The sequence below is a fragment of the Cyprinodon tularosa genome, unplaced genomic scaffold, assembly GCF_016077235.1.
Source record: "Cyprinodon tularosa strain WSP-4 unplaced genomic scaffold, ASM1607723v1 ctg281, whole genome shotgun sequence".
NCBI lineage: Eukaryota > Metazoa > Chordata > Actinopteri > Cyprinodontiformes > Cyprinodontidae > Cyprinodon > Cyprinodon tularosa.
Window position 1 is genome coordinate 82,072 of NW_024038987.1, and position 11,161 is coordinate 93,232.

The 11,161-nt window shown below is 38.7% G+C and overlaps 1 protein-coding gene across 1 annotated transcript in view; it reads left to right on the forward strand.

Moving 5' to 3' along the window:
* Window positions 1–10,853, forward strand: part of LOC119786907 (E3 ubiquitin-protein ligase Jade-2-like) — a gene marked incomplete at its 5' end in the record, with an annotated part of 88,229 nt that extends 77,376 nt beyond the window's left edge. Inside the window, 2 exons of the mRNA XM_038290484.1 lie at window positions 7,042–7,187; window positions 9,826–10,853. Of these exons, the coding sequence (XP_038146412.1) occupies window positions 7,042–7,187; window positions 9,826–10,578 (899 nt within the window). The remainder of the gene's footprint in view (window positions 1–7,041; window positions 7,188–9,825) is intronic.
* Window positions 10,854–11,161: the final 308 nt, after the last annotated feature.

The following is an 11,161-nucleotide window of genomic DNA, read 5'->3' on the forward strand; positions in this document are numbered from 1 at the left end:
TTTGATGCACTTTGATACACTTTGTTTCGAATTTCTCTAATAGCTTGCACGGTTTAACTACTATTGTACAACAAAGACAAAATGTTTACAGAATGGCATATGTAAACTTTCTTTCAAATCTTATATTAGATATTATAGCTTGTGTTCTTGATTTAAAAAACAAAATAACATTTCAGATAAGGGATAAAGATGAATGATGTTGAAAGTTAGGCTTGTAGTTGATATACTGATATTTTACAACTCAACTGATAAATATCGATATGTTTTCCCCAGACCTACCTGCAGACACTATGTCGCTTTCTTCCTCCCATCTTGGGCAGTCATTGCAAATAGCAGCCCGGCTATCAGTTTGTAAAACTTTAACTTGTGAAAACATTCACATGCCACAGAGATTTTAATTTCATCATTTATCCTGTTGAAGACCCATGCATCAGTTTGGTGTATGCAGAGCCATGGAGATAAGAGAGTTGAGCGCCACAGGAAGACCAAGCAAGTTAGGTTGCTTGGGAATCCAATTGACGGCTATTGTTGCAAATATGCAACAAACCTGTTGTATTACTTAAAGTCGAAGGGAATTCATATTCAAATGTAAAATCATTATGGCTGAAACATGTATATAAATGTACTCTTTATCAGACTATATAGTCTCAAAAGTTAGAAAATTTCTATTTTTAAAAATAATCCTTTCTTAAAATCTGTGGGGTGTTTTTTCATTATTTTGTGCAGGCCAGTTAATTAAACATCAGCCTGTACATCTAAATTCGGCCAATCATATATCAACGGTCATCTGTCAGTCAAATCTTTTTGGTCATAGCATCTTGATACATACACTATATTGCCAAAAGTATTTGCTCACCCATCCAAATTATTGGAATCAGGTGTTCCAATCACTTCCATGGCCACAGGTGTATAAATTCAAGCACCTAGGCATGCAGACTGTTTTTACAAACATTTGTGAAAGAATGGGTCGCTCTCAGGAGCTCAGTGAATTCCAGCGTGGAACTGTGATAGGATGCCACCTGTGCAACAAATCCAGTCGTGAAATTTCCTCGCTCCTAAATATTCCACAGTCAACTGTCAGCTGTATTATAAGAAAATGGAAGTGTTTGGGAACGACAGCAACTCAGCCACGAAGTGGTAGGCCACGTAAACTGACGGAGCGGGGTCAGCGGATGCTGACGCGCATAGTGCGAAGAGGTCGCCAACTTTCTGCAGAGTCAATCACTACAGACCTCCAAACTTCATGTAGCTCAAGAACAGTGCGCAGAGAGCTTCATGGAATGGGTTTCCATGGGCGAGCAGCTGCATCCAAGCCATACATCACCAAGTGCAATGCAAAGCGTCGGATGCGGTGGTGTAAAGCACGCCGCCACTGGACTCTAGAGCAGTGGAGACGCGTTCTCTGGAGTGACGAATCGCGCTTCTCCATCTGGCAATCTGATGGACGGGTCTGGGTTTGGCGGTTGCCAGGAGAACGGTACTTGTCTGACTGCATTGTGCCAAGTGTAAAGTTTGGTGGAGGGGGGATTATGGTGTGGGGTTGTTTTTCAGGAGCTGGGCTTGGCCCCTTTGTTCCAGTGAAAGGAACTCTGAATGCTTCAGCATACCAAGACATTTTGGACAATTCCATGCTCCCAACTTTGTGGGAACAGTTTGGAGCTGGCCCCTTCCTCTTCCAACATGACTGTGCACCAGTGCACAAAGCAAGGTCCATAAAGACATGGATGACAGAGTCTGGTGTGGATGAACTTGACTGGCCTGCACAGAGTCCTGACCTCAACCCGATAGAACACCTTTGGGATGAATTAGAGCAGAGACTGAGAGCCAGGCCTTCTCGTCCAACATCAGTGTGCGACCTCACAAATGCGCTTCTGGAAGAATGGTCAAAAATTCCCATAAACACACTCCTAAACCTTGTGGACAGCCTTCCCAGAAGAGTTGAAGCTGTTCTAGCTGCAAAGGGTGGACCGACGTCATATTGAACCCTATGGATTAGGAACGGGATGTCACTTAAGCTCATATGTGAGTCAAGGAAGGTGAGCAAATACTTTTGGCAATATAGTGTATGTTGGAGCTAATATACGCAACGACTGAAATAAGAAATAGGAATCAATTTACTTTACCATTGAGTTACATCCCAGTGTTCACGAGGATGGACCTCTGTGTCTTCGGCAGGCGTAGAGTATGTAGTGATTTTTCTGCCAAACGTGTACAAAAATGCATGTTGCGCACACACATAAAGCATGTTGCATATGCATAAAGCATGTTTCACACAAACAAATCTTATCACTCACAAATAAACATGTTGCACTCAAATAAATCTTATTGTTCACAAATAAAACTTGTGTTACAAACACTCATCTATATGATATATCTGCTTGTCTAGTGACCATGGATGATCGATACTTTTTAAGGTGCATTGTGGGAAATTTCAAGTCCACTACTTTTTCATCCACTAGACATTCAGACATAAATTTAAAATTGCGTAATCACTATATAGTGATCAGGGCAGACATTCAAACACAGCTATTGACTGTTATATATCTAGTCAAAAATTTTGATACACCTACATTTCTATTTAATTTTTAAATGAAAAGAAAGTGTAGAAATTCCAGCCAGATCTGCGACAGACCCGTTACTATTTCAAAAATATAAAACCATTATAAAAGCATCTACTGATTTAAAAGTTTTGCCAAAGTTAAGGTGCCTAAGTTACCCTAGTTGGTTAGATTTAAGGGAAAACTCATTACCTGTCAATGGTGGGTGAGGAATTGATCATATGATATAAACCATAATTTATTTGAATCGCTGACCTTTCCAAAATGCAACCCTGTAGATGATTCGTGCAGGACTTTCATGCTCTGCTAATGTATGTGGCAATGCTAGTGTGAGCAGCTATCTTTCAAACTATTAAAGCTCCGTTTCTCTTTGAAATTTAGAACATTGTCACGAATTGTCCGAACTCTCCTATCTCAATGGCTCTTGGTATATGTAAGCCACTGGCACAACATTCAGAATTCTCATTTTTGTGTCACATAAAATTAACATTGTATATCAGTGAGTTATATTAGTGGAATAGCCAATGCCCGATGCTGAGTTTTAAAGCTACCGTAATATTGGTCAATATTGATAAGATGCCAACAATAAGGTGCAGCTATATTCTTATTAGTATCAAAGATAACTTTCTTAAATTGCAAAGAGGTGTGATTCTAGAGCTACTGTTCACTGATCACTAAGGTGCATTGATGGAATTTCTGAGCCACTGATTCCCATTCATTAAAAAAAGTAAAGCTAAAAATACTCAGATTTTATTTTACCATTCACCTTTATTCATTATAATGTTTAGAAGTATGAGAGAGAAACTGACTTGCAAAGAAAGGAACTGGAGTAGTTTTCTTTGACCTAAACTACTCCTGCCGCCCTCTTCTAATTTTTCTAACATTACAAATTCTTTCGATTCATCTCAGATATCCTTAAGATTACATGTTTTCTATACTTTAGCTAAGAAATGTTTTTAACTTGTTTTTTTTGCCAGCTACTAAGAATTATAAAACTTAAGCATTTAAAGAAACTTTATGTATAAATTTTTTTATTTGTTCATGTCATTTCATTGCACAATCTTCTTTTTTTCCATACATGAACAAAAAGGAACAGAAGGAAGATCTTGAGAGGAAATCTTGTATTACCAGTTCCTAAAAATGCACAACTCAAAAATAAAAAATTAATCTATGAACTTTCACACCATTCGGCCCCAAATCCTGACCAGGTCACAAAACAAAATCAGCATCATTCGTCTTTGTCTTATAGTTCAGAGATTACATTCAGTGCTCAAAGGGAAATGTTCCTATTAGTGGGATTGAACGATCCAATCTAAAAACAACAAAAACACTTTGGTTCCTTTGTTTTTTTTTATTCAGCAGAAGAAAGTCTGCTAAGTCAGCCAAGAAGTAACACTGGTGCAGCATACATCCTGTTAGCTCTAAACCTCCTACTATTCTAAGGAATTTATTTACTTTTCATCAAGCTAGCTTTGATATGACATCTTTCTACAACAGCTAAGTGAAATATTACAGGTTAATGATGCGAAATAATTAGGCAAAAATGTTTTGTCTGGTTATCTTGTTAAAAGACTGGATACTAACCTCTACACTATGACACTGACGTGTGTGTAGCTCTTATACTGACTAAAGTATATCTTTCCCTGTTACAAACCTGAGGCATAAACATAGCAAAATTGGACAAAGTGACATGTTTATATTTCTGTTTCTTCCTTTCTCTTTGATCTGCCTGTTGTTGTTTCCTCTATCACACCTCTCTCCCTCACACCTCTCTGTCTCTTGTTTTCTTCTTCATCACCTTTTCCCTCCCTCAAAGCTCTCCTGATTCCTGCAGAGGCATGCTGCGTCATGGAAACAGCCACCTCTGTGTGTGCATGTGTGTGTGTGTGGGATGGCCTGTGGTAAACGCTCCCTAACAGCACCTCCTGCTGTCCTGTTCGCCAGATTATGATAGGCAGTATGATTTACAGTCAGTCAGAGAGCAGGAAGACATATTTTTCAGTCAAGGGTTTTGACATTTATTTTATTTTGGAAGTACAAGGGGTTTATGGGAAATATCTGGCTAGAGAAGAATACAAAATATTATTTTTCTGTTGCATACAACAATCGTAATCTGGGCATTGTTTAAAAAAAGTTTTGGTTACAGTAGGAAACCAGGGTGCATAATAATAATAAACCTGTGTAGTATAGATTTATTTATTTTTCACACTCTGGACTGAACCATAACAACCACAAACCTTTTTCCAGCCATCACTTCATCACGTAACTAGAGGAGGCAGATGTGCTGATAACAGCTGACCGATTTAGTCATTACTGCTTTGCATAAACTGATATATCTTCTGTTCTTTCTGTTTGAGCAGGTATTTAAACCACTGCACCCTCACAATGTTATGCACATCTTTTTAATATTTTATTGTTTTTGTATTTACTTTGAGTAAACAATGCTGAGAAATATATACATTTTAAGTCTGTTTGAACCGAAATCTTATCCGAAAATAATTAAGCTATTCACAAAATGCCTAAGTTCTATCAATGAAGGGAACTTAAATTTTAGGGTTGTAAAAATATTAAAATTATTCAGCACAATTACTGCTTCCCCAATCCTTGTGAAAACTGTACAAATATTTGCCAGACTGATGTTTGCTTAAAAAAAACAGTTTAAGTACAGAACAATCCTTTACTTATCACTCAAGACCATCCGAATCAACATCAAACTAGCAAGCAATTAAAGGCACATTGAAACATTAAAGATAAACTATAGAAAATGCTCAACTGAATCAAATGTACACTCTTTCATTAAGGATATTAATACCATCACTGTTCTCTTCCTGCAAAAATGACTAAGTATTTCTTAAAATAAGTGTATTTACCCTTATTCTGAGTAGGTAAATAAAATAATCTGCCGATAGTATTTTTACCCTTGAAATAAGTTAATTAGGTATTACACACTTTTCTTTTAATGTAAATTTTCTTATTCCATTGGCAAAGTGTCTCACTTAACTGCTCAATTCAAGTACCAATGCAATCATTTTAAGAAAAAAATTATGGAAGTAATGGAAGTAAAAGTTAAATATTTTTTATTTATCAATAGTCCCCTACTTAATGGTTTTGCCCAAACTAAGAAAGTTAAATATTGTCAAATTATAGTTAATAACTGTTTTCTTAACTAGACAGAACCCTACACCTTTTAAAATGCTGTTGCAAAAAGGGTTTTAAGTAGTTTTCTTTGTATCTGTATCGAGTTTAAAATGTCATGGCAACCTCATTTTGTATTAAGTAGATTTATATTTATATTTAATAAGACTGACTTTCAGTTAAGATGGGAAAGAACTTTGAGACAGAGGTTAATATTTAAAACAATCCAACTATCTTTATATATATCCTCTAAAAATGGACCATAAGGAAAGCTCTTCATTCTTTAAATACCAGTACCTCTAAAGGTAATACGGATTTTAAATAAAATAGTGGAAACCTCAGCTTCTCTTAATTTCATTGACATCATATCTCCTGCAAACAATAAAAGAGTTTAAACACTTCTAATTATACAGACACAAGAAAATGCTTAAAAGAAGGGATTGTTTGCAGCCTCATAAATGCACAGATTAGATGCTCCACACCCACATGGGAAAGGATGGTAAACTTTTAGACTTCTTATATTAGAAAAAAAATGTTTGGAATAGCAATTTTGCAAAACCACAAAGCTGTGTATTATGTGCATTATTACAATAACCCTGTGTAATAATTCTGTTATATAATACTTTAGCTGTTATATAAAATACTTCAAACTATATATATATATATATATATATATATATATATATATATATATATATATAGATAGATAGATAGATAGATAGATAGATAGATAGATAGATAGATAGATAGATAGATAGATAGATAGATAGATAGATAGATAGATAGATAGATAGATAGATAGATAGATAGATAGATAGATAGATAGATAGATAGATAGATAGATAGATAGATAGATAGATAGATAGATATAGATGTGTGTATGTGTGTGGACGCACCTTTTCCTCCTTTTGACACCTTCTTTTGACTATTTAGCCAATATAAAATAAATTTATCCACCGTGAGATCAATAAAGGATATCAATCAATCAATCATCTTACTTTCAGACATTTTTCTGTTTGAACATGTAATCATTTTCAAAATTCCATTCTTCATGCAGGTCTCTTTCCTTCCAGCTTTGCAGTGCTTAAGCTTGGCCTTAAAACCTTGATTCTACAGAAAAATATCTCCAAATGTTTGTTTTTTTTACAGACTCTCAGTGGCATTGTGACATCTCTAGTTTATTTAACAATGTTATGCTGCAACACCAAAGCCAGATCTGCATTTGTTTTATTATAATGTATGTCTGCAGCATTCTCACTGTTATGCTTTGTTTTTTTTTTTTTACCTTTCCTCTTCTCTCTGTCAAACTTTTTTTTCTGCCCATATCCTCTATCTACCCTTCTCACAGGCTTGCCAAAGTCATTTCCATTAGAAAACTCTTTGTTCGACAGCTGGCTGGCCAAGTCAGTTCAGATCACTGCTGATGACATGCTAAGCCAGTGGGCTCTGGGCGGCCAGCATAATGACAAAAGCAGCAGTCTGCTATCTGACCAGGTAGGGCTTTTCAGCTGCCAGAGGCTTGGGAAATGTTGCATTGGCTACTTTTGAGCTGACTCTTGCTTTTCACTGCAGATTTTACAAAGATTTAAGTCATAGGGAAGTATCAATGTACTCTTTATCAGACCATATTGTCCCAAAAGTAAGAACATTTTTATTTAAAAGAAAAATTCCTATCTTAAAATCTGTTTTGTGTTTTTTTTCATTATCTTATTTTGTGTAGGAGAGTTAATTATACGTCAGCCTGTACATCTAAATTCGACCAATCATATGTCAATGGTCTGTCGATCAAATCTTTTTGGTCATAGCATGATTCATATGTCGCAGCTAATATAGGCAACGGTTGAAATAAGAGATAAGAATAATTTACTTTCCCATTGAGTTACATCCCAGTGTTCACGGGGATGGACGTCTGTGTCTTCTGCAGGCGTAGAGCTAACAGAACTGGCAGCGTTGCTAGTCAAAGGCTCAAACATGTACGGCTGTAAGCCTTCAACACCAAACCAAGCTTCTGCCGCCCTGGCGTCCTCTTCCACAACAACTTCGTCCCCACTTTCCTCCTCTAAATAAAAAATGTATGACGGAGGAGACTCTTCCACGACCTCCGACATAAAACTCTCCTCCTCTAAAAGGTTTCCGCTGTCCATAGCGTTCCTTGAGAGTGCTGTTGCCAAGTCACAAATTTAGCGCTACTTGGTCCCAATGGAATTTCCCATTGGGAACCTACTAGCACTAACTTGCAGTGGTTAGAAAGATGCTTCTGAGACACCGGCCACAAGCGAACTTGCTTGTTAACCTTCCGCAACAACAATCCAGCCCCCTTGAATGCAATTGGACGAATCACATTCACTTTGTTCACTCGTGTAAAGTTGTGCACCACTCGGGAGAAATCGGAACTGCAACCGTTGGACAGCCGCTGTTTTTAATAATTAATGACAAATGGTCCTTCCATATACCGAAGGGGAGAAAAAAAAGTCATATGACTTAAACTCTAAGATAGGGGTACAGTTTTCTAGCCCATGGGCTCTAGCCTGTATACAAATTTATAAAAACTCCAAAAGAGCTGCATGTTGGGGATAGCATAGCTCCATATCAATGACTCACTTTTTCCAATTCAGACCTACCTCACAAATGTTAACATGGGAAGTTTCTTTAAAAAAACATTTAGACTTTAAAGGAATAGTACACCCAAAACATGATTAGCCTTCATTTTCTACTCACCCCCATGCTTAACAACACTCTGGAGTACTTTTTTGATATCTCAAATGCATCTGGAGATCTGGGAGGCTTCTTGCTGTCTGCTGACATTCAAATAATGGAGGTCTATGGTGTCCGAGACAGAAAGGTCCATAAAAGTCCACAAAAAACGTGTCAATATTCCTCCATAATGCTCGTCCAATGTATTCCAAGTGTCCTGAGTGGGTAGCATCCAGAATTTACTCGAAACGAAGTCATTTAGAATGTTTTTAGAGCATAAACAGTAGTGTATAGGATTTCCTGAAAGCGCGCGCCTGCGAGCTCACGACGCTACGGAAACCGCGGCAGACCAAACCAGATGAAAGTGCGCATTCAGCTCGGCAAAGAACTCATGCTCTTCCTCAACACTGAAGTCCTCAGACATTTTTCTTTCGTTGTTTCTTTCTTTGCACAGGTAAACAGCACATTTCTTCTTCTACGCTTGCATTATCGGCAGAGCAGACGCTGAATGCGCACTTTCATCTGGTTTGGTTTGCCGGCTTCCGTAGGCTCGTGAACGCGCAGGCGCGTGCTTTCAGGAAATCCTATACACTACTGTTTATGCTCTAAAAACATTCTAAATGACTTCGTTTCGAGTAAATTCTGGATGCTACCCACTCAGGACACTTGGAATACATTGGACGAGCAGTATGGAGGAATATTGACACGTTTTTTGTGGACTTTTATGGACCTTTCTGCCTCGGGCACCATAGACCTCCATTATTTGAATGTCAGCAGACAGCAAGAAGCCTCCCAGATCTCCAGATGCATTTGAGATATCAAAAAAGTACTCCAGAGTGTTGTTCAGCATGGGGGTGAGTAGAAAATGAAGGCTAATCATGTTTTGGGTGTACTATTCCTTTAACAGAAATTGTGTGATTTTGTCAGAGAATAAGATAGATTTTTCAAAAATCAAAAACGCTCCCATTGGTTTTGCAGGAAACAATGGATGATTATGCGTGTTCAGTATGGTGGAGATCTGTAATTCTATGAACTAATTTCTCCTTTAAAGGTCCTAGGAGAATTGATTTAATGCATTGCCTCGATCTAGCTTTTATCATAAAAAGCATCCAAAATATCTAAGACCATACCAACAAAGAAAACATGAGACAGAAGGCCTGCTTCTATGGCCATCTCAGTCCACAAACCAGAATCCTTTAAAAAAATACCTGTAGAAATGACCTGAAAAAAGGAAGAATGGTAAAAGATCTGTCTTTCTCCATGAACCATTTCTTAAAAAAAGCATTTTAACTAGTTTTGTTTATTGCTCTATGAAAGTCATGCAACTTTTTCCCGCTGCTCTGGTCTATTCTTTTTTTTTTTTTTTTTTTCTCTAATGACTTTCATCTCAGCTGCATATTTGTCCTAATGTGACCAGTTTTTTTTTCCTCTCATCCAGCTAATGCAGGGCGAGGAAAGCCTCCTGAACCTTATGATGGAGAACTCTATGCAGCCTGCCTGGAAAACACCTCAGCTGGGCCGCAAACCCAGGGGAAGCATCAAACCCCGTTCACGGGGACAAACTACTGCGAGCAACCAGCCTCTTTTTGGAGCAGCTGCATCTGCCACCAGCTGCCCCTCTACAGCAAAGAGCCTCTGGGAAAAGTCCAGCCATGTAGGCCAGAAAGGCGAAAAGCCAAGAAGCTCGTTTAAGACCGTGCACCACCATGTTCATCAACACCAGACCAGGAGCTCTGACCTGTACAGTGACCCACCACCACAGCCGCCTATCTCCAAAATGGATTCCTGCCACATTTCTGAGGAGCGTGGCCCGTGGGACAGCGTCCACATGGGAAATGGGGTTGTGTTGGGGGATGGATCTGGTTTTACAGCCAGCTCTTCTCCATCTCCGGCCTCCAGTCCGGGTATCACAGTGCCTGACGCCAGGGCAATCCTCCGAGGTGGGGGACCAAGGTCCCGCCTGGCCCGTCAGGGCAGATCCAGAGTAAGGGGAGGCTTTGGGGAACTGGACTCCATGGACCTGCCACTCACAGGGAAGGGCACATCCTTGCTGGATGCTGCCGACACTGATGGGTATTTCTCTGATGGTGAGAGTGATTTGGAAGTGCGTTCCGGTGGACGTAAACTTCGGCTGCCTCAGTTGCATTCTGCGAATGAGGATCTACTGAGAAGAAGCGTTCTGGCGTCCTAAACAACCTAGACTCAAACAAAAACACAAAGGAAGATCTCAAAGCTGACTGGTGGCTGAGCAGCCTTGTTAAACCAAATCTGTCATATCTATCAGTGGTGACTTTTTCCAGCTCTGCTTTGTTTTTTTGTTGTTGTTTTTTTAGGGAGGGGTGATCTGAATGTAGCTGTATGCTTATCGTACAGTAAAGCTTCTCCACTGGACCACAGTTTGACGTTAGCTCATCATACAGTACTCTCAGCAAATAGGAAACAAACATAACCATTTGTCTTTGTATATTTCTGATGACTTTTCTTTCTGAGCGCTATTCAAGCTGGTTTCAGGTGTGCAACATTCTTCTTTTGAAGGTCCAAGTTGCATCCAAGGAGTACTTGTTTTCTGAAATATGTTCGCTCAAAGACAATTTCATACCAGAGTTGACATGAATATGTACGGAGGGTGGCACAGGACGGCATGTACTCAGCCATGAAAAGCACAACTAGTCAGATGAGCTGTCATGGAAGCACTTGAGTGTATAATAGATACTCATTCAGGGCTGGGGTCAGTTTAATTCCTGTTGACTCAGAAGAAGAGTTTACACAGAAGC